The 24,648-nt window shown below is 40.1% G+C and overlaps 1 protein-coding gene across 10 annotated transcripts in view; it reads left to right on the plus strand.

The window, feature by feature from the left end:
* Positions 1 to 24,648, plus strand: part of PDE4B (phosphodiesterase 4B) — a 564,992-nt gene that overhangs the window by 476,025 nt on the left and 64,319 nt on the right. Inside the window, exons 6-7 of one of the 10 annotated variants that reach the window (XM_074334887.1) lie at positions 1,460 to 1,478; positions 22,394 to 22,404. The exons of the other annotated variants lie outside the window; for them this stretch is intronic. Coding sequence (XP_074190988.1) covers positions 1,460 to 1,478; positions 22,394 to 22,404 — 30 coding nt within the window. The remainder of the gene's footprint in view (positions 1 to 1,459; positions 1,479 to 22,393; positions 22,405 to 24,648) is intronic. 10 annotated transcript variants of the gene reach the window in all.

Genomic DNA, 24,648 nt, shown 5'->3' on the forward strand with positions numbered 1-24,648 from the left:
GGCCTTTCATCCACCTTCAAGGTTAAGGAGGCAAGCTCTGGAGCCGGACTGCCTGAGTTTAATTCTGGTTCTATTCCTTTCTGTATTATTGTCGATAAGTAATTCCAACATCTCTGGGCCTTGGTTTCCTCAAATGTACGACGGTGTGATAGTATGACCTTTGACATAGAATTGTATAAAAGCTAAATTGGTTAGTGTATGTCAAATTTTTGGAACAATGGCCGGCACACAGAAAGCACTCAGTACATGTTAATTGTTTTTAATGTATTGTAACTACCTGTTTTCTTGATTGCTTACACCATTAGACTGTATGTTCAGTGCCTGGCACAGGGCAGGTGCTCCGAAATTGTATTTTGAAAGAACAAAAGAGTTATAGTGCAACAAATTGCAAGTCAAACGAAAGATTGCTGTCCTATCCTTGGAGAAATGGACTTCCTCAGTCAGGGGTAGATTCTGATAAGGCGGAGTGTGCTTATGGGAACAAGGAAACTGAATGAATTTGCTACTGCCCTGCTGCTACAGCTTTGGAGAACTTGAAACAACGTCCATAGGAAAACAATTTGTTTCAAAATTCGTTATGCCCATCTGCATTGCCATCGGCACAAAAAGCAAATTGGGCTCATGAAAGAGCTGTTTCTTTCTCTTAGGCTCTGTGACTATCTCTCGGAAGGGAAAGGCTACAGCTCTGCAGTTCATTGGCTGGCTTCGGAGGGACAGTCCCACCAACAGTGCCAGTTGTCCCCCTAAGCACAGAACACTACGAGTTCCTTTTCATCCCTGCATTGCTAACAGAGGCTCCGTTCTGTGAAGTAAATGCACACCTCAAGTGTGGTTCATAAGCATCTCCACTGGGAGAAGCTTTCCATGACTTTGTGCAGCTGGGAAGTCTTAGACTTTTAGTGGCAGCAGCCTCTTTACATCTCCCTGAAAACAATGAATCCTTCAGCTCTCTACATATGCCAGTTCTATGCTGTGTGTGCATGTGTGTGCATGCTGGTTTGTTACTATTTTATCCCAGGAGAAAACAAGGATTCTCCACAGGCTTTTTGTCAACACAATGGGCCTCTGTTTTCATTGACCTGGTTTTCCACTATTTCTTCCTCTCTCATCTCAAGTTTAACCAGTCTGTCTCTCTTCACTCCTAGATCATTTCTAGGCCCTCCTCCGATTTGTCTCTCTCCATGCCCCTCGCACTTCCAAACTACCTTCCCTATAGTCCTCTTAACCTGACTCAAAAGCTTACCTATGGAAAGCCTCCTGCAGTTAGTCCTGCCTCTTGTAATAATGTCCCACTCGATCTATGTTATATCGGACTATGCATTGCCCTGTGTTGCTTTTTAAAAGATCATAGTTCTTTATGCCATGGGCCTAAGTTCTTCCCACACCATTCATCCACTTGTTCAGGTTTCTGTGCATTTCTTAAGCTACATTTTTTAATTACAGCCTTTCACTGAGCCAGGGGGAGGGGAAGAAAGGACGTACTAACATGAATAAGATGCAGATTCTCATCTTGAGTTGGCACCATCAGGAAATACGGCTCTGGGGAAAAGGCTACATGAAGATAATGACCGTATCAGTCAGGATTGTCTAGAGAAACAGAACCAGTGAGAGTTTCTGCTGTCACCTCTGTAATCCTGCATCTCAGTAAGATCCCCTGGCAGTCTAACCCCAAGGCATCTGGCTCCAGCCTGGAATATCATAGACCTATGATCCTGCCTTTAAGGTGCAGTGTTTTTCCCTCACCCTCCTTTATCTTTTGATAAAGAACTACTCTCAGTAAATTACTAAACTGAACCTACTGTTGATCCTGTCTGGAGTTTAAGGCATTAGCATCTCACCATGTTCTGTTCCCCCAAAGCTTAGCATTTCTTCAGGTGTTGAGGAACTTGTTTAACTCAAGTTGCAACAACACGTATCTCTGCCTCCTCTTTTTCTGCAGCAGTGGATGTGCTTCTATTCCATTTCCTAACTTGGTCAGTGGGATAACTTACCACGTCCCACTCCTCAAGTGTCTGTGGAGGTGAATGCACTCTAATCTTTAGCAAGGAACAGTGATGGGGAGACATTTCCTTTCCACCCTTCTGATCTGCCGAGGCAGAGCACAAAGGCAGGTGACAGTGGGTGGAATTCATAGGAGAGAGCATGTTTGCCTCATTGAGCCATTTAACCCATTAGAGATAGGGCAGGGAATGGAATGGGTTTCCCTGGGGTACGGTTCATGTGCATTTCCAGGCTGGAAGAGCACTTGTCTAGACATGTAGAAAGTTTAACAAGGGATTCTGTCATTCAGAGGAAGGGTGGACTCAGTCAGTTATGAGGTGTTTCCTACAGTGTGACTATATGTGATAGGACAGTGGTTTGATAAGTTAGTTTCAACTCTACACTGTCCCCAAAGTGTTTTCTTTGTTTCCAGAGAGCTCACTATTAAGCATTTATTTCAACTACAGGGCCTGCGGGAGAAGTGTTCACATAATATTAAACCTCTACTAAGTTCCAGACTTGCTACTAGGGACTGCATCAACTACCCTTTGTGAAGTGAATACTAGTATCCCATTTTTTTCAAACCCACGAAGCCAGGCCTCAGTGAGGATAGGTAGTTGTATACAGACACAGAGCTAGTAAGTGACAGAGCTACGGTTTGAATACGAGCTTCTTTGGCTCCACAGCCTATATACTTGGCACTAGACCTCTGTGCTAGCACGTAAGCACAAGTGCTGCAGCTGATACCCACTCGGATACCTGTTTTAAAGGTACATATACCAGCGGGATGGTGTTTACGTCTGCTGCTTTAATCACCCCCCGCTTTCTCAGGGCAATACCTTCCTGTTTCTGTGCTACATTTAAGCTGTTCTTTTCTCCAAATTCTAGAACTAGAGAGAATTTAAAGAAAATGTGCTTTGAGTCCCCTCAGAGAAATAACTCAGCCAATAGGCAGGTGACAGTGTCTTCCTCTCTTGTAGGAATAAGTCCCCTTCACTGAAAGGTGTTTCTTTTGGGAACTGAGTAGGGCATCCTGGCAAAGAAATGAAGCAAGGGAGAATTTTTAGGACATAGCCGAGCAGTGGGAGATTTATCTCCAGAACATTACTCACAGCTTAAAAGATATCCCCAGACTCTGACATCACCAGCAGAGTTAGATTTCAGATCTATAGTGAAACTGGGGCGTGCCTCACTTGAACACAAGGAGACAGCTGTCCAATTCTAGGCTTGCTCTGGAAAGTCCCATTTTGAATCATTTGCTTCTTCTGATGTTTTGTTCAACTTACCTACCTCAAATGAAACTCTGTGACTTAAGCGAAAGAGCACTGGGCTGGAACTCAGGAAACTGAATTTTAGTACCAGTACCAGCCAGGTGTGTGACCTGAGGTAAATCTTTTAACCTCAGACTTACTTATCTTTATTTTGAATTATTTTGTCTCTTTGAGTCTAGAATCCAATCTTACAGAGACTTCCAACTTCCAAAATGGCTCCGGGCTCAGAAATGATGGTATGTGGGTATTGGGATGGATAATTCTTTATCAGAGAAGAAATAGTCCCTGAGCTGGTTACCACTGACTCTTGACTTTATGCCCAGGTCTCATTGGTCTGGCTCTGAAACGTGGGCTTCTTCCTCCCCTTCCTACCTTGACATTAGGCCGCGTGACTGCTGCATAATACAGTGTCTTTTTTTAACCCGTGTCAGCCTTGTAGCTGGTAAAGTTCAACAGGACCAATCATCGCGTGCTTAGGCGTGCTGGGAAAAATGCAGGGGACATGGCCCCTCACCTAAGCTTAAAAGCATTCTCAGAGGGAGCTTCTGGAGCCAGCGTACCTAGGTTTAGATCCCATTTCTGCTACTACTTATTAGGCGAATTACTTCTTAAACCTTCTCTATACCTTAGTTCCTTCATCCTCATTTTCTTCATCTTTAATACCTTCCTCATGGAGTTGTTATGAGAATTAAATGAGTAATTGTATATAAAACGCTTAAAATAGTACCAGTCACAGAGTAATGACTGAATACATTGTTGTTGTTGTTGTTACTATTACGTATGTTTGTTAGCCCCCTTGTGCCAGGAGTCTTGGAAGGTTACAACTAGGTTTTGCTCATTGACACTTAATAATGTTTGTTGGATCCAATTACTCAACAGCCATTTACAATGCTTGTACTATTTGCAAAGCTCTCTGCTAGATCCTTGGTAGAATGTAACAACCTACTTAGGAAAAGTTACTGGGTCTTAGAGCTTATACACTAAGTTTAATTTGGAAAAATTTCCTCTTTAAATATTGTTCTTTTTTTGTGTGTATATATGGCCCTTGCTTAGAAAGGGCTAAGGAAGGAACAGGACTGGGAGGAAAATATTGTATTTATATACGTATTGACCTAATCAGGCGAGCCATTTGCAGGAAGTGGGATTAACAGTAGGGCAATGGGAAGATCAGAGTCTTTCTTACAGTAGAAAGCTCTTTTAGAACTCTGATGTTAGACAAGAGAGTACTACCTACTTTTAATGGGTTTTCTGTCAGACAGAGAGAGAGAGAGCACCTCATTCTCTCACTTACTCACCGTCTTGTTTGTGAATTCATTTACTCAAAAAGCACCTCATGAATACTCAGCATTGCATGCATCAGGCATTATGCTGGGCGATGGGTGTACAGAAATGAATAAGACAGTTTGTTCTCTGTTCTTGGGAGGAGCTCACAGTCTTATGGGGCAGACAAACATAAATGGATATACAGTAGAGTGTGATAAGAATTTGCCTGAAGCCAGTGAATGCAGAGCTGTGGTCACAGAGAGGAAGGTACGTATGAGGAGCGGGATCTCCTATCCCAGGTACAAATACCACTCTGTACTGTGCTATACCTAGGGATTTTGTAAATGAGTTTTTATTGAATTTTTAAAAATGAGTACTTTCCATAGCTGGGTCATTCATTATACAGCTGAGTTTTCTTTCCCCACCTCAGTCATTTTAGCTTATGTCAGCACATTCATTGAGCACCCATTATTGTAAGCAGATTAGGAGATTACAGATCCCTTCTGACCAGGGCCACTAATACGAGGAAGGCATAGGAGACCTGACTTGAGCTCTGCCTTGAAGGGTAGATAAGATTTCAAAAAGCAAACGTGAGAAATACCATTCAAGAAAGCAGATCATGCCCCAAAGTGCAGTGGCTCCAAGAGTATAGCCTGAGATACTGGAATGAAAGTCATCCGGAAGGATTCATGAAGGGAAGGTAGGTGTGAGAGAGTAGGCATGACGGGAGGGAGTGTGGTGAGAGAGTAGGCAGGAAAGATGGGTGGGAAAATAAGAGGCAGTTTTGTACCCCTTGCACAGAAGTGGGGATTTTATTTTGTGTACAGTGAGGGGCCACTGATATTTGTTCTGCTGGGAGGTGCAATATCAGAGCCGTGCCCCTCAAGATTGCAAATGTAGTCTAGGATCTGGTGACAGGAAAAGAGTGTCAGGCTTGGAGTCAGGAAACATGGGAAAGAATTCAATTTATCCATTGATTAGCTGTGTGACCCTCTGCCAGTCGATAACCCTTTCTGATCTTTATTTTAGCCTCCTCATCTAACAGTATGAAAGGTGGAACTTCTGAAAAAAGAGCAGCCGCAACAACCACAGAACCTTCATTGATCATTACTTCCTGTAGAGCATCAGGCTAGGCCATCTCTATGTAATGTGTAAACCTCAAAACAACTCTGTGAGTTCTTGGAGAGTTGAAATTAATTTACCATATGGCCCACCAGTTCCATTCCGAGATATCTACACAAGAGAGCTGAGGACACAAAGTCTTGAACAAAAATGTTCTTAGCAGCATTTTTTTGTAATAGCCAAAAAGTGCAAATAACCTGTCCATCAACTGGTGAACAGATAGACTAAAGTTGGTACATCCATGCAATGAAATATTATTCAGCACTAAAAAGGAGCAAGCTAAAGATGTAGGCTACATACGAGTATGACACAGATGCACCTCAAAAATATTACGCTCAGTGAAAGAAGCCAGACATGACATACCATAAAGTGTATTCTATTTACATGAAATATCCAGAAAAAGTAAAGATATGAGCACAAAAAGTGGGGCAGGGCAGGAGACAGGGGTTAACAGTAAAGATGCATGAGGGGTCATACTGGGGTGATAAAAATGTTTTTAAGCTGATTTGTGGGGATGGTTGCACAACTTAGTGAATCTGTTACAATCATAGACTTGTGCACTTGAAAAAGGTGAAGTATATGATATGCAAACTGAACCTCAATGAAGTTATTTTAAAAAAACAAAAACCACTCTATGAATAGGGGCTGTTCTTATTCCACTTTACAGATGAGGATGTTGGCTTTCCTAAAGTCTCCATTAAAAAGTAGTGGAGTAATCATTTCACAGTATATATGTCTATTAAAACACTATGTGGTACACCTTAAACTTACACAATTGTGTACGTTACTTATATCTCAATAAAGCTGGGGGTGAGAGGGAGAGAAGTAGTAGAGCTAGAATTCAAACTCTTTCTGTCTGATCCTGAGTCCATGACTTGGGCTGCGGTCCATACTGCACCCTCTCTTATGTCACAAAGTGGTTGTGAGAATTACATGAAGCGTAAGATCCATGTTTGATCACATTATGCACAGAGAACCTGTGTGGTGGTCTCCCAGAAAATCTTAGCTGGTTCTGACTGTGGCAGCCTTTGGCCAGATGGGTTGGAAGGGTTTAAGACAAGACTGAGTGAAGGGCTCTACAGTGGTCCAGGCAGGAGGTCCAAGAAGGCTTCCCGGGGTAGTGTCAGGAGGAAAGAGCAGAAGATGTAGAAAGAAAGTCCAGCCAGGGTTATGCTCTTACTTGTCACATGTTTTAACTCTAAACAAACATGTAGGACTCTTAGCTCTATTATGAGAGAAGACAAAGAACAGAGGTCTTTCTTTCCTTCAGCAAACAGCTGACACATGTTCCCATCATAAATTTTGTAATTCAGGATGTAAAACCAAATTCAACAACCCAGCCCAGCCAGAAGGTTAAATAAATAAATGCTAAATAAATAAATGTAGATTTGTTTTTCCCCTTTGCCCATGAGTCTCTGTAGAAGATGCCACGTGCTTCTCTGCAATTTGAAGTCTACTAGCTAATTTTTCTTTCTGTGTGAATTTGGGGGAACAGCCTACTCAGGGTTCGGAGTTGAAACTTGGAGGAGTTTAAACCTTTTGTATGTTTTGCTTTACATTTTCCCAGCATGAGCACCATTGTTAAGGATAATTCTGAATCACAGGGAAGAGATCGCACCTAAGATCACATCTTTAATTTTGAAATGCTGTTAAGACGCAGATGGCAGACACATAGCCCACAGTCTTGGCAGATGCAGGACTAGGTGACTATCGGGCTTTTTCCTGAGTTACTTCCTGTGACTGACACTTTGTAACCCAGATGTGTCTGCCACATGGTGAAACTTTATTATTAAGAGATCCACATCCCCCCCCAAACAAATAAGGCAGCATAGCAAATAGTGGTGTTTGCTCTGTATACATTCGGGTTGGTTTTTCATCATTTCCGAGGACCAAGTCCCCAGGGCTTCCCATTGCACTAGTGAAAAAGTGTGAGAATTCAGTTTGCCTATTTTGGCAACATAAACATGAAACAATTTGTGGTCATGAAGTCAGGAGTCCTCACTCCCTAGGGCTTGGGAGCAGCGGATGCGGCTGTGAGGATTCTTAGGAAGAGCAATATTGAATGTGGAAGCACATAGGACATAGACCAGGCGGTAAAGAGAATATTCATAAGAACTCCTGGTTTTATGCCATTAAATCTTTGAGCCCCAGTCCCCAAAGAGCCAGGAAAAGCTAGCATATGTCTGGCAAAGTAATTAAGTGTTCGAGTTTGAAGAAGCTTGAAGAAATCTCAAACGTAGCAAAACTAGTACTAGTACAACTGCTTTGTTAGCTGTTAAAGAGAACTCAGCCGGTCACTTCTCATTCAATATCCCTTTATTGAACAGTTACTGGGTGTGTGTAGCGCTGTCCCAAACGCTGTGGGCAATATTACGTTAGCGTCCCATAGGTGACCATGAGTGCAAACGGGGACGAAGTTTAGATGTGAAACATTGAACCATTTAAACAATAATGATAAGAGTGATATGTGGTTGTTTCCTCCTTAGTGAAGCCTTTCAGAGTTGTCCCACCTCTACCACTGTTAGCTGCGGCTTCATCTCTAAACCCCCAAAATTTGATGTAACCCAGAATGGGATCTTGGAAAGGCCCCTTGAGTTTTGGAGCCAGACAATCTTAAATCGAAATCCCGCGTGGCCGATGTAGTAGCTAGATGTAACAAACAAGTCTATTCCGACATGGTATCTCTCAGAAACCAGCTTCATGCCTCACATTTAGTTGGCATTCTATAAATATTTGAGGTTGAGTACATGAATGAACCGGGTAAGGCTAGCAAAGGTCAGAGTTCCTCCTGATGAAACAGGAGTAATCTCACCTACTTCTTATGTCCAAGGAGTTGAGGGGTTGCTAGAATCATGGTTGACAATGGAGCCTCATTTGCCTGGACCCATGTTCTAGCCTGTCATTTAATATCTCTGTGGTTTTGAGCAAATAACGTGTCTTTACCTCAGTTTCCCAAACTATCCAATAAGGATAATAACGCTATCTACCTCTCAGGTATGTTGAGAGGAATTATTATTTGTATGGTCCTTAGTTAGGGCCTGGTACATAGTACATGCTATGAAAATATTTGTTAAATAGAAATAAATAAATAAATGAATAAATGAATAAATGAATAAAATGGGTTTGCAGTGAAAATTGATGAGTGTTAATTTTACAAAATACTTAAGATCTGGTACCAAAGATGCTGAATAAATGTTAGTTCAAGGAACTTTATGTTTGATCCCCATTTCCTAAGCCAGTGCCTGGCTCATAATAACCGCTCAAAATGACATATAATGGTTAAGTGCTACAGGTTTTCTGAGGATCATGAGGACCTTGCATGTCAGAAACATGGGGAAGGATTTCATCATGAACAGGGAATTAAAGCTGGATCTTGGTTAGGAATTAAACAGACAGGGGTAAGAATTTCACCGAGGAGGCGTATAATCTGCATAAAACTGGAGGAAGGAAAGAATTCTGTCACAGTCATGAGATGCTCCATCACCAGCAGGACTCGGCACCACTTTCTGGGAGCACAATTTGTCATGGTCCAGCTATTTAAATGAGTTTGGCCAAAGCTTTCTTTCGGTTCTATGGTTTCAACTGCTCAGATTAACACTTTGATGACTGCTTATTTATTCACTCATTTATTGAACAAATATTATGTGGATTCTTTTATGTGTCAGGCATTTTGTTAGGTAGTGGTGAATGAAATAAAAATGGACCTCATCCCTTTTGGACCAGGAAGGAGAGGCAGACTATAAACCACAAAATAAACAAATTTTGATAAGTGCTTTGAAGGGTATTAAGATGACATGGAGATAGAAAATAGTGGGAAGAGAGGGGAGGTTGTTTAGATAGGAAATGAGCAAAAGTCTCTCCAAGGAGGTGACATTTCACCTGAAGCCAGAAAGATAAGAAGAAAAAGGGAGACTATTCCAGGCAGGGAAACACAGTGTTCAAAAGTCTTGAGCTTGGTGTATTTGCGAAAGAAGACCAATGTGACTGGAGTGGAGTGTGCTGAGGGGGTACAGTAGAAAACAGGGTTGGGGATGGGCAAAGACCAGATCTTGTAGGGCTGTTAGGCTATAGTAAAGAAGCAGGGCTATATTAAAGTTGCGAAGACACCAAAAAATTGAAAAAATGGAGGGGAAATGTTACATAACTTTTTAAAGTTCACTCAGGCATCAATGTGGATAATAAATTGAATTGGAAAAGAGAGGAAATGAGAGGAACATTGAAGCCGTTTAGGTAAGAGGTGATATTTGCTTAGTCCAAGATGGTAGAGAAGCAGGGATAGAAAGAAGTGGACAGATTTGCAATGTATTTTGGTGATGGAATAGACAAACTTGCTAATGGATTAGATGGGAGAGGTAAAAGTAGAAACAATAAGAGAAAGAAAAGAGTCAAGAATGAAATCCAGGCTTCTGGCTTGACCCACTGCATGGGTGTTGATGCCACTGACTAAAATGGATATGATTAGACGGGGAAATTTTGTAGGGTAGGTGAAAAGGAAATCAAAAGTTTGGTTTTAGCTGTTAATTTTGAATGTTGTGATGCATCTTAGCAGTGGTGTCATATAGGCATAAGAAAGGTTAGGCTAGAGATCTAAATTTGTAGTTTTCAGTATGTAAATTGTGAATAAAGCCATGGGCAAGAGTGAGAATATAGAGGAAGTGTACAAGTTGAGGACCATATCCATGGAAAATGTCAACATTCAGATGAGTAGGGAAGGAGGAGATCGGGAATAAGACCGAGGTGGGATGATCAGAGGAGTAAGAGGAAACTCTGGAGAGTGTGGTGTCATAGAATGTGAGAGAGGAGAGTATTTTGAGAAGTAGATGGCCGTCAACTGTGGTGAAGTAAATTGAGGAGAGAAAAGTGACCTCTCGTTTTGGTAACATGGAAGTCATTGATGATCTGGACAAGAGCAGATTTATGAGGATAGAAGCCAGATTCAGAGTGGGTTGAACACTAGAGGATAGTAAAGCATGTCTGTATGTTGCTGAAAAACATTCAGAGGGAAGGAGACATTACTGAATGAGAGAGAGGGGGAATAATCAAAGGGGCAATCCTAGAGGAGGTAAAGAGCAATGAGTTCCAGTAAGCAGGTTGAGGGATTGGCTTTTGGCAGGAGCAGGGATGCCTCCTCAGGTGAAAGAAGGAAGAAGAAGGAAATGGGTTTAGGCACAGGTAATAATAATCATCATTATAGCTAATATTTATCGAGAGTTGCTATGTGCCAGGTAATGTTCTAAGTAATTTTTTTATTAACTCATTTAATCCTCATAATAATTTTATGAGATAGGTTTGTACACATAGTCAATCAAAACAGAGAGTTCTTTCTCATCTCATGGTTTAAATTGTTGAGAGGGGCAGCAGATGGGAAGCTTAAGGAGAGGACATAGTGTCACAGAAAGTTTACTCAGTGGGACTTCCAGGCAGTATTGAGGGTTCATTTGAGGTTTCAAATCATGAATAAAAAGAAAATCTAACATAAAATCAAATGGGACTTCTACAGCATTTAGCAATCATACTTCAGTGACCTGACTTAATTGATACTTAATTTGGAATTGGGGGTAGTTTCCAATGCCAGGAGTAATCAAATACATGAGTATCCCCAGTAATGTCCAAGCCCCTAGTAAAGTTTCATGAAGTTGCTTTGGAGACTTGGCCACAAGGAACCCTACACCAATCCCACTACCAGCCTTCCTGCCCCAGCTCAGAGGGAGGAACCACGGCCATGATGAAAGAAATATATATATATGTTTCTTATATATGTATGTGAAAAATAAGCTACAGCAGCCCATCAGGATGATGACAGAAATTTGCCGAGTTTGAACCTTATAACTAGAAAAGGTCTAAGATGGGTGCTCTGTCCTACTCTACCTCACAGAGCTTGCCAGGTTTCTGTCAGTGACAAGGGCACTTCTCCGACCAAAGCAATCACCATTAGCTTTTCCCATTGCTAAGATCTCATGAATGGAGATTGCAGAAGGCTATTTTGATTGACAACAATTAGTAATAGCTAAGTTTATTGAACACTTGCTCTGTACCAGGCTCTGGGCTAAAGGCTTTTATATGCAATATCTTGTTTAATCTTTAAAACAACACAACAAGGTATTTTTATCAATTTCCATGTTACAGATAAGAAAACAGAGTTTTAAGGAGATGAAACAATTTCTCTAAGGTTGGGAAGCTAACAGGTAGAGAAGCCAAGAGTCAAATCCAGGAAGTGTGACTCCAGAACTTAGACTCCTTAGCAAGTGCTAAGTACATACCTGCCAAGCAGTACTATATGTTCATTAAATGGTAGCTGTGGTTACTAAATGGGATGACCCAGAAAGTTGAACAAGTATCCCACAATTTTGATCACTATAATCAGTGAACATACGTAATTCAAATACTTGACCCATATAAAATACATTTTTCTTTCCTTACTGTTTGAAGTATCCAAATGACTCAGGTAATCAACTCTACCCCCTCCCCCGACTCTCCTTCTACCTTTTTAGATGTGATCTGTGCATGAGACTCCCTCAGATACTCTAATTCGTCACAATTTGAAAAGTCACATAAATATTTCGTTGTCCCATCCTAAGTAAATTTGTATGAATTCAAGATATTTTCCCAATAGCTTTAGGTATAGATGTTTGTAATGGGCCAGAGCTCCCTGGGAGTACGATGAAAAACAAACCTAACTGGAGTATTCTGGTGACCCCGCAGCCCAGACCCACCATAATAACCGATTTGGGGATGACATGGTCATCTGGTCCATGGCATTTGGCTTAGTGGTTCTGACTGACACATGATGATTCAAGTTTACCCATGTACACACCAGAACTTCCCAAAATGACCTTTTTTGAGGTCTTTGAGGTTAGTCAGAGGGGGAGGAAAGAGCACTGAGGCACTATACACAAAGCAGCCTTGTTTTTATACCACTTGCTTGGACAAGTGTCCCCTCATGTGCAGCAGCTATTTGCTGTGGGGCTCTTGGCAGAGTGACTAAAATGTGATAGAAATTAAGGGCAAATTCTGAAGTCTTCTGGAAAATCACCTTCCCCAGCAAATGTTAGCCACAGATTGTAGCTCATTGAATTATTTCTTGTCATTTATTTCCTTGCTCACTCTTTTCCTTTAGGGCCATTTTAAAGGTGGTTGAACTGAATATTAATCACGTATCTGCTATGTGCTTTGCACACACTGTACCATGTCTATGGAGGATCAAGCTGGGGATAAAATCCTTAACCATCTCTGGGATTCATTTTCCCGGACTGTAAAATGGAAAGTTGGACTACACCAGTGATTCCCAAGTTCTATGCCTAGTTTAATAAAGCATATTCAGTATTGCATTTTTCATTTATAAAGCATAAAAGAAAAATGTCTTCAGTAATCACAGAAAATGAAGCTTCACAAATTCTTTTTACCCAATAAAGATACAACGAGCATAGAATCCCAACCAAGGGGCCAACTGAATCTTCACCAGTGCCAGGTATATAACATTTTTATGTTCTCAACTTTGTAAAACTGGTTTAGAAACTCTGGGCCAGATAATCTCTAAGATTGTCTTCAAGTTCAAAAGGTCTGTGATTCAACAAAAGCTTCTCCCAGTGGAACTGGTATTTGTGTAGCTCAGAGAAGAGCGATGTGTTCTTAGAGAAGGGTGAATTATTAGGGCTGGAGGGATAATCAGTCATTTCCAACATGGACTTCTGATGGTTGATTCATAGACAAATGTTTGTGCTGACCCACAAAACACAATTTCTGATTAATTCTGTGGAGATGGCCTGCAATCTAATTAATGTAGGCCCGGAGTGAATTTTTGACTTGTCTTTATCACTCTCTCTATCTTACTTGATAGCCTAAATTAGCCAGATAATTTAGTTCGTTAAGAAGTATTTATTAAACAAGTTCTGTTAACTTGTTTTTTGATTCTTGTGCTTTGCAAACAGATGAACAATAAATGTAAAAGAAACAATAACATCTAAAGTTCTTTGTTTTTTAAAGCCATAGTTTATAATGGTTTTCTTTGTATATTAGCCTTTTTATTAACTAAGAGGAGAAAATCAAGATGAAACAATATACGGTAGTCCCCCTTTATCCATGAGGATGCATTCCAAGACCCCTAGTGGATGCCTGAATCCGTGGATAGTTCCAAACCCTATGTACTATATGCTATGTTTTCTCCTAGACATATATACCGATCATAAAGTTTAATTTATGAATTAGGCACAGTAAGAGATTAACAACAAAAACTAATAATAAAATAGAACAATTATAACAATATACTGAAATAAAAGTTACGTGAATGTGGTTTCACTCAACATCTCTTATTTTACTATACTTACTTTTCCCTTAAAGGAAATAGGTTATGGCTTCTGTTTGGTGTACTCGAATTGCCAGCCTCACTACTCTTGTGCTGTGGGGCCATTGTTAAGTAAAATTAGGGTGACTTGAACACAAGCACAGCGAGACCTTAACAGTCAATCTGATAACCAAGAAATGGCTGCTAAGTGACTAATGGGCAGGTAACATGTACAGTGTGGATACACTGGGCAAAGGAATGATTAATATTCCAGGCAAGATGGAGCAGGACAGCATGAGATTTCATCATGCTACTCAGTACACATGCAATTTGAAACTTATGAATTGTTTCTTTCTGGCACTTTCTGTTTAATATTTTCAGACTGCAATTGCCCATAGGGACCTAAAACTGTGGAAAGCAAAACACCAGATAAGGGGTTGGGGGGCGGGGAACTACCATAAAGGAAAAAGCAGAGAAACTAGCAAGAAATTGATTGACTTAGAAAAGAAAGTGGGGAATAAAATATAAAAAGAGTTTTTAGGGAAAATCCCTGTGTAAAGGAAAAGAAGACAAAGATACGACACAGGGTGTGTTTCATGACTCACATGCGTTGGCTCTGTACCTCGGTGATTCATTTGGTGGAAAAACATAGCTGGGTCAGAGAACTTGTTACTGGGCCCAAACTTTCTTGGAGTCATTGGAAGCTTTATTTTGTGTGCATATTTTTTGTCACTTTTTTGAAGTGGAAATATTAATTGCTTTTCAGAAATAGCCCTGGTCATTGGAATTTATCTGTATAGGCACTTGAGATTTAGAATTAGGTCATGGACTTTGGAGTATGAAAAGGTTTGTTTGAAGCGACCTCTTCTTTGTCTTCTGACAGGAATAGGTCCCCTAAGGGAGCCCTGTTGAATATGTCTGAAGGGGACAGTCTGCTCTTTGGAAGGTACAGACTACATCAGTGGCTTTCCAGCTTTTTTGGTCATGACTCACAATAAGACATACATTTTACATTAAGATTCAGTCCCCACCTATGTGTGTTTTATGAAATAATACCTTACTACCTATGTCATTCCTAATGTTTTGTATTCTATTTCAATCTAGTCTAAGTTTTTTGTTGTTGTAAATAAATGCTGGCCAAGACCCATTAAATAAGTGTCATAAGTCACAACTGGATCTCTAAGTGTGCTCCTCAATTTTTGTCTTGTCTGCAACCCTCCCAAACACACATTGCTAAAATACAGTACAGCCACTTTGCAGGAGCATCTCCCTCACACTCCACCCATCCGATGAAATAACTTGCAGTTTCTCAAACACGATGCTGTCTTTCACTTCTGCACATGTCAGTCTCTGTTTCTACTCAGAGTACTGTAGTATTTTCTCACTCCACCTCCCCATTCTTCACCAGGCTAACTCCAGCTGGTTAAGATTCAACTCTGGGATCAGCATCCCTTCCTTTTAGTCTATGTTGACCTGTTTTCTGCACTCTCCTGAGCACCCTGGGCTTACCTTTATCTCAGCCTAATCATGCTGTGTTATGATGACCCATCCATGTTTTTCTTCCCCGTTAGACTCCTCGAAAGCAAAAGTTATGTCTTATTTTATGTCCCCAAGAACTGGTTGAAGGTTTGACACATACCGGATTAATAACTTTTGGATGGAGGAGAGCCTGCCGATTGGTAAGCATTTGGTACCGAGTAGCTGCCTCCTTAGTAAGTTATAACGTGTTTACTGCAAACATGAAATCATGCTTTTATGAAGCAGTCTCATCCTCATTGCAGTAGGTATGCTGACCCTCATTAGAATTTTTTTTCTGTTACTCGTAGGAAATAGTGAGCAAAGTAGGTAAGACACAGGCTTTGGAGCTGCATAGAACTGGATTTCAATTCTGGCTCAATTTCTAGCTCTGTGACCTTAGGCAAGTTACTCAAATTTTGAAGACTCTCAGTTTCTTCACCTGCAAAATAGTAATAATAACCTATGTCTGTTGTTAGGATTGTGTAGATGTTGTTAAATAATGGAATATAAGCTCCACAAGGGCAGGAATTTTTGTCACTTTGGTTCATTTTCATGGACTTAGAAGTGTGGCTGGCACATGTCTGTTGCATCAATGAATATTTTGCTCATAATAGGCCCTCAATAATTCATAATGGCTCTAATTTACATGAATACCTTAGCAAATTTTGCTCAGGATTCCTCAGAGTATGAATGATATGCATAATAATATCTTATAACTTCTTTGGTCAGAAGTTAGACTCCCACCTGTGAGGTGACACTTCTAGACCCTGACCTTCAGTGACTCAGGATGCATGTAGAAACATTTGTCTTCCTGAGAAATGCTGTATTTCAGACTGTTCAGCTAGAATTAAGGTCAGTCATTTCAAGACTTTGATTTTGTGGAGGTTTTTCTGTTCTCTTTTTGAGTTTCACATAGGGGCATGTGATTCTTTCTTCTTCCCTTGTCTCTTTTTCTTGTTATACATCTATTAACCATATCACCATTCACTGAGTATTAGATAGACTCACACAGATTCTGATTCAGAGTCTTGGGGGAAATGATTGAACTTCTCAGTGTTCTAGACTTGTTTTACAAAGATCTTATGTAAGATCCATAAGGATAGAAAATCCATTATTACCTAATGTCCTTTCATGTTTCCCATTTCATGAATGGATGTTTCTATTCCAAGGTTTCATTTGGGGCCGTTTCCACTTCCAGTACTTTTATAAGTAACTTGTTGTGCTCCATAATGAGGGTATTGTTTCCAGCTTTTTCAAATTTCATCAGTTTACCAACTTCTCTCAATACTACATTTCTACCAGCAAAACAAAGAAATACATTTTAAAAAGAGATTCTCAAACTCTTCTGCAGACCAGGACAAATAAAGCAATGGCATTGCCTCATTTTCCTAATTTCTCCAAACAATAAGAATGAAAAGAGAGTCTCATAAGAATGTTCTCACCTAGCCTTCACTTTCTCATGCATTTATCCCCAAAGCCCCTTCATTATAACAGTCACTGCAGAATCTTTTAAGTAGTCAGGTTAAATGATCCAGATTATCAGTCCACTGAGGTTGCTGACCTTATATTTCACATGGTAAGAACAGGCTTGTCCAATTGTTACCTACTCCATTATATATAAAATGAGTTTTACTCATTTGTTAATGAATTTAGGTAAAATTTCAAGGTGTACTCCTTATCATAAACTGCTCAGATATATAATTAGAGAGCATATATAAAAGAGAATGGTAAATCCTATGACACTATATGAATTTAATATCTTATTAAGCTCATCAACAGTCAATATACTAATATGCTTTTGTTCTCACACTGACTTTTGTTCTCAAATTTAAGATTACCCCAAAGTCATTACAGTCATAACAGGCTGGGTGGGGCTGCTTATTAAAAATTTGAAAGAGGAGGAAGAGTGTATTTGGTGGGGAAGAGAATACATTTTGGTTAAGTGAGATCAGGACAAGGGGAAGCTTGCCTAACTAACTACCGTGTTTCCCTGAAAACAAGACCTAGCCAGACAATCAGCTCTAATGCATCTTTTGAAGCAAAAATTAATATCAGACCCAGTCTTATATTATATAAGACCCAGTCTTACAGAAAAATAAGACCGTGTCTTATATTAATGTTTGCATTAGACGCATTAGAGCTGATGGTCCGACTAGGTCTTGTTTTTGCGGAAACACAGTAATAGATCTCACTTAGCTGGTTCCATGATGGGGGACAGAATAGAGCATAGAAGATCAGAGATTTCTAGAGAAAAGAGGAGGGTTAACATTTATGGAACCCTTACCATGTGGTAGCCATTTCACAGGCTTTTTTCATATCGTCAGACTGCAACTGGGGGAAGATTATTGTATCCATTTTAAAGATAAATAAGCTGCTGCCCATAAAAAAATAAATAAATAAATTCAGTCACCTGTCCAAAGTCATACAACTCTTATAGGGCAGAGTCCAGATTTGAACCCAAGACTTCAAAACTTGTGCTCTTTCCACTAACCACACAATCTCAGAAGGCTCCCGTTAAACCTGTGTGTGGCCAGTCAGGTGAATGTTGCACGGGACATGTTTTAGATTTCCACCTTACAAACCTTCCCTGACAAATTGAGGAGAGGTTCCATAGACTGGAACTCGAGGTCTCTTCTTCTCAGCCTTCTACCCTGAATGCTTCCTCTGAGAACATCACTGTAACCTGGAACATCTTTTACATGGATCTGAAAACATTTAGTGAAGTGGAAAGCCCTGTGTTCATGGTAGCCAGTCCTGTAGTACTTTTTAATAATAAAAAATGTGATTACAGAATGAAAATATTGCAAGGAAAAATAACGTGCTATAATATAAACTCATAAAGGCATGGATATTAAACCTGACCAAATGCATATTAGGAACATTTGCTCTACTGCAAAAACACAGGCATCCAGAGGGAATATCTTCTCTCTAGTGTTCTTGCTTTTATCTTCTTCAGTCTTGTGAGAAGACATTCAAGGATCCTGTTTCATTGTCACCATTAACAAGTTCATTCTGCAACAACAGAGTGTCTGGCCAATGCCAATAGTTTCCTTGAATAAATTCATTTTCTGGTGATTTTAGTTCTCAAGACTTCCTGAGATACTAACCATGGAAGGAAATACTACCAATTTAGTTCTGGGCACTGGGTCGGCACTCAGACTGCATTCCTGGCTGTAGCCTGGGACATCGCTGCTGGCTGGACTCACTTCTTCTTGCCCACCAAGGAACCTGAAAACCGTTTTAAGGGGAAGAGGTGACTACAACCCCATCTCCCAGCTTAGCGATTATCCAGTTCACTGCACTTTATTGATTGTGGGCTGCTGATTTATCCAACCCTCTCATTTCACATGTGAGGGAAAGAGATTTGGAGTGACTTCTCCATGCGCACATAGCTGATTGATAGAGTGTGGGTTAGGATTCCGCGTCTCCAGAATTCTTTCCATTCTCCAGTCACTCACTTATTGATTCACTCATCAAACATTTATTGGATGCCTATAGTGTGTTGAGTAGCTACAGCTACAAAGATGAATTAGACACAGACCCTGCACTCATGGCCTTTACTCTGGTTTATGTCTTTGATTTCCCAGAGGATCTTACTTCTATTATGAAAGTGACTCTATGCCAAGGCTATCTCTCCACTCTGGCTGGATTGGGCAACACAGTTACTAACAGTATACAACCCCATTTCTAGTGTCCAAATGTATTCATAAATGGCCTGTTCTCTGGTCTTCAAACTTTCTTACTGGGGTTCCTCACCCAAACATGGCAGTACTGATTGATAAATAATATTTAAGTTGGTGAGCTCTGAGGATCAAACTATTGATACTAAAAATAAACCCTATTTTCTCCCTAGTAAAAGAGAGTCACGATGTATGTGTACATGTTCATGTGTAATTAGAATCTCCCGAAACACTCAGAAACAAAGTGTTTGCTCATGAGTGGACCACGGTACAGGCTACAAATATATTTTATGCCTGACATGGCTGCAACATTCCCCATACAACAAATATCGGATAAACCGATTTTTGTCAATTAGTAATTTTGATAAATTAAGGACTTTTCCCCCCCGTTATTTTAAGAACCAGACTTGGTGCTTTTTCTTTTGATGAGTAAGTATTTCCTGAGGGCGTGCTGTGTTCCCAGTGCTGTAAGAAGTTTCAGCTCTGGGAGACTTAGGGATCATGATCTCAAACCACTTTCACGTTCTTCTTATAGCTGTCATTCATTCTTCTCCTAACTCTCTGATCCTGAGGTTAGAAAGACTCATAATATTATCTCTGTGTCACAGATGAAGAAGCGGAGCCCTGGAGAGGTTCAGTGACGTGCCAAAACCCTCACCATTAGTGAGCGATAAAGCTGGGGTTAGATTCCCCAATCTTGCAACTAAGACAGGGCTTTTTATTATTATTATTATTTTAATTATGCCAGATTGACCACCATGTTTTTTAAAAACACAGGAGGGATTAAATGAAGAAATTTTGCAAACACTTAAGGGGGACCTCATAAGAGAATAATAACAATGAAATGGAAATGTTAAATTTCGTTGTAAATACTACGTACAACTGAGTCTCAAATCTACTCCATAGGCTTTCCTCCCTATGGGCATAATTGAGCTCCTCTCCCAAATGACAGGTTTAGTGTTTACACCCATGGGAGTTACAAGGACATTTTCCTTGCAGGGATTGCTGCTGAACTTCTCCTAAGGAATGACTTTGTGATGGGAGAAATGCAAGTAACAAGTACCCTGAGCTTTGAGAACTCGAGACAAAGCTTATTCTAAAGCTTGGAGCTTCCTGCTCATCCAACTGATTAACTTTGACTGGATGGTGGCCATTAGCCTCCCCAATGACAGAGGATTGGACTGTTTAATTACAGTAAGCCTAGGAGCAGGGAAGGATTAGGACACAACATCCCTGGGTAAAAACAGGGAAAGTTAAACTTTGGAACTGCTTCCAAATTGCAGTTCACTGCCCCTGTACTGGTTTCTGGGAGGGGAGGTGAGCGGGGTCTGAAGCAGAAGGGACTCACTGGCTTTGGAGACAGGAAACAATGGAAATGCACAGTTCGTCCACAACCCAGCCCTTCTTAGCATTATCCCCAGCCAGGTGACATTCATGAGAACCCTCCCCTGCATCAGTTTCCACATTTGTCAAATGAGCAAGAAAAAACAAAAAGAATTACAGATTGCCAAGGTTGGTAACTTTCCCTGATGGTCGTCTTACTGTTATCTGTTACCATGACATGGCTATGGTGTTGTGTGGCCTGGGAGAATCTACAAACTGGTCTTATGGCTCTTGATCACCCTATTTGATTTATTGTCAGCAGATGACATTAAAATTAGCTTGCATTTTCTGAGCAAATCTGGATGAGCAATGGAGGATGGAAACAGGGAGTGGCCTGGGTAGTGGCAGGAATTAGAATAATAATCCCTTGCGTTTTAGGGATTGCAGAACATGTTCCCACACACTATGTCACAGGATCCCTGCAAAGTCCTGTGAGGGCAGGTATTCTTAGCCCCATTTTATAAATGAGAAAATTGATGTTCTAAAAGGTGAAGTGATGGCCAGAGTTCACACATGCATGCACACACGCACAAAATTCATGGCAATATAAAAAGTAGAGTAAAAGCCAAAGCTCTTAACTTCCTAGTGCAACACACCAAAGTGTGAGTGGAATCTGTCATAAAACTGTTTAGCTCTACTCAGATAATCAGCAACTGATTATAACATACTGTTAGCACAAGACTCTGGTACTTGACTTTTTCTGGGCCTTCAGAACTTCTCTTCTTTTGGCTCCCCTCCCCAACCTCCTGCTTATCTTTGTAACTCTTTCAGTTTATCACTGGGACACCATTTTCTCCAAGAGATTCTCAAGATTTTGTTAGGTGACCATCCTGTAGATTTGCGTGACACTCAGTGACTACCACCACACTATCCTTACGACTTAAATTCAATTGCATATATTGAAATATAACTCTATCTAGGCAGCAAGACTAGTTATTTATAAGTCATTCACTAGTGGTTATTTTTTCACCATTGTAAGTAACCCCAACACCTAGCATGATGGACTCTGGATCAATATTTCTTAAATAAATGCTGCATGACCCGCTGTAGCCAAGAGGAAGCTTTGCTTCCACATTACCCTCAGGGGTAGGAAGAGATTGAAAGATCTTTTAAAGCCATCTAAGATAGAACCTTTTCCAGAAGGAGGCTCTCGGGAAACCAAACTCTAGCCATTTGCGTAAAATATTAGCTTATTCCCAGAAGCAAGGCTTAGAGTTGTGAGAGTACCAGAAGTGTGACATAGATACACGTTCATGTTTGTGTAACTATATAGGGAAAGAGGTAAGAGCAGATATTTTTGGAGTTACAGGAAAATCTAGCCATGACACCCAGCCTGCTCATGTGTCTGGTTCTATTGCTGGGTACCAAGCTTCATGCCAATCCTCTAATAGCCAGATATCAGTTTCTGGGAAGAGACTTGAACTTGCTATGTGGTTATTTATAACTATAACTTCCTATTTTACATCAGGTTAGAAGATCCTATAATATGAATGTTATGCATTATCAGAACCACCTATAGATGGAATATGATAAATATGGTCGTTGCTGAGCAAGGCCTAGGACTCAAAAGTCATGGAAATAGGGAACCCAACACTTAACCTAGTACGTGTGTGTGTGTGTGTGTGTGTGTGTGTGTGTGTGTGTGTGTTCCTTTAAAGTATTTAGGAATTAATGCATGTATGAATGTAATTATCATATAAAATGAATTAGTTGAGTCTTGACGGTGAAGCCGTTTCTGCAATGTCAGAATCTTAAAGGACATGTAGAGCTTTGCATCCCATTGCAAGGGATGAGTATTACAGATTGTGCTAAACTTTCAGCAAAAGCCAACATAGGCAATACGTAAACAAATCAGCATGGCTAGGCTCCCATAGACCATTATGTACAAAAATAAGCAGTAGGCCATGTTTAGTAAACCATAATTTCTTGACCCTGGTAATAATCAGAGCTACCAATTCTCATGTTCATGACTTTACTACCTTCTGAAAATTGTTTCTTTGTTCTCCATTGCCCAGGAGCGGAAGCATAAGCTCCTTAGCTCTACTTTGATCTGAGCAGCACTTTCCTACCCCCTGATGCTCAATGCTTGTTTTCTTCTCTTGGTGCTCAACTCACATTGTTCTGTACCAATCATACCATTCTTTCTCTTTTTTTTGCATATGACTTTTATTTGTAATTAAAATCTGTTGGGGTGACAATGGTTAGTAAAATTATATAGATTTCAAGTATACAATTCTATAATATCTCATCTATAAATCACAATTGTGTGTTCACCACCCAGAGACAGTAAACCTACCTTCCATCAACACATATTTGATCCCATTTACGCTCTTCTACTACCCCTTACCCTCCGGTAACCACTAAACTATTGTCTGTGCCTATGAGTTTGTGTTTCTTTGTTTGTCTTCTTTTGTACGTGGATTAATAATACCATTCTTAATGCTTTCTACTTACTTAGATCCTGCCCATTCTTTATGGTAGATGTTCTCAAATGAGGTTAGAGGGCTCATACTAGAATCACCTAGGAAACCTAGTGCTCGTCTCCTACCCTAAATTCTGATAGGCCCAGTGAGGAGGGGGAAGACAGGGACATGTACAGCTTGAAAAGGTTCCTCAGCGTATCTCCACCCTCCAAACCACTGCTTTGTGGCATTATGAAAATCCCACTCCTCCAAGAAGCCTGCCCTGACCACGTGAACCCATACTCAGCTTGTCTTTCTTTGGATCCCCTTAGTCCTCATTGGCAAAAAAAAAATTGTTTTTAGCACCTATCATCACCGTATTATTTGGTTATTTAAGTGTTTCATGGGTCAAGCATTGTTCTAGATGCTGGGGATACAGAAGCAAACAGGCCCTTCTCTGAAAATGACATTCTAGTGACAAAGAGAGACAGACAATGACTATGTGCCCAAACAAGTGTAGAAGATAATTTCAGAGAAAGAAAATAAAGCAAGCCAATGGGATCAGGAGTGACTGGACAGGGGAGTTGGAAGGATAAGGAGATGCTGTTTTAGATGGAGAGTCAAGGAGGGCTCAGGGGGTCTGACATAACTGAGCTAAAACCTGAGTGCAAAGACTTAGGGGGAAAGAATTCGGAGCTGAAGGAATAGCACAGTTTTCTTTCCTTTCTCTGAAAATGCTGTTGGACATAGAATGTTGTAGTAAAAACAGAGATGCTTAAGAATAGTCCCCTCATTTAAAGTTGTCGGATAAAATAGAGGATGCACAGTTACATTTGAATTTCAGATAAATATTAAATAATTTTGTAGTATAATGACTAATTGTTACATAAGAACTAAAAAAAAACATTGTTTATCTGAAATTTTAACTTAACTGGATGTTCTGGGGGTTTTGTTTGTTTTTGGCTACATCTGACAGTTCTACCTTTTACTCATAGGAAAAAGTGGTTCAGGGTTATTTGTGTCTAATATTATCCAGTTACTTGGAGTTGATGCAGAACAAAATCTTAATCTAAATTGGGAGCAATTCAATTTGGTGTTGATATTTCAAAAAATCTTATATTGTTTCCTAATCATCTCACTGGGTAGTAATTTGTCTCCCTGACAACTCCTTAAGGGCATGTTCTGTATGTTTTTTGTTTGTTTATCATGCACTAAGTACAATATTAAGTACTATATTTATGGTTTTATCCCCTTTCTATTGCAAGCTTGCAATAGAAGTACTGTTCTATTTGGGTACAAAAGGGAAACAGCCTCTGCCAAGTAGAAGTTAACATCTGACTTGGGCCTTGATTGGCATGGATTTCAAGGGATTATAATATAATAAGAGATTATAAAGAACATCATCCAGGCACAGAAAACAGCACTAGGAGAGGGTGCTGAGAATGGTAGGACTTGTTTTGGGAACAAATCCACCTCTGTGGTTGCAGCAGAGAATAACTAAAGGATAAAAGTATGAAATGTTAGACATGGGCTAGAAAGAACTCTAAATACCAAATAACGATATTCACATGTATTTAATAAGTCATGGGAGTCATTAAAGAATTTTGAGCTGGTACTTGATGTAATAAGAGCCACATATGAAGAAAATCAATTTCTTGGTGGTATAAACATGGAGACCAATGAGTAAGTGAGTGCAAAACTGTCGGTTAGTTAATTCGATTCTTGACTGTAGTTTATAATGAAAGATA

The sequence above is a fragment of the Rhinolophus sinicus genome, linkage group LG06 (genome assembly GCF_036562045.2).
Source record: "Rhinolophus sinicus isolate RSC01 linkage group LG06, ASM3656204v1, whole genome shotgun sequence".
Lineage (NCBI taxonomy): Eukaryota > Metazoa > Chordata > Mammalia > Chiroptera > Rhinolophidae > Rhinolophus > Rhinolophus sinicus.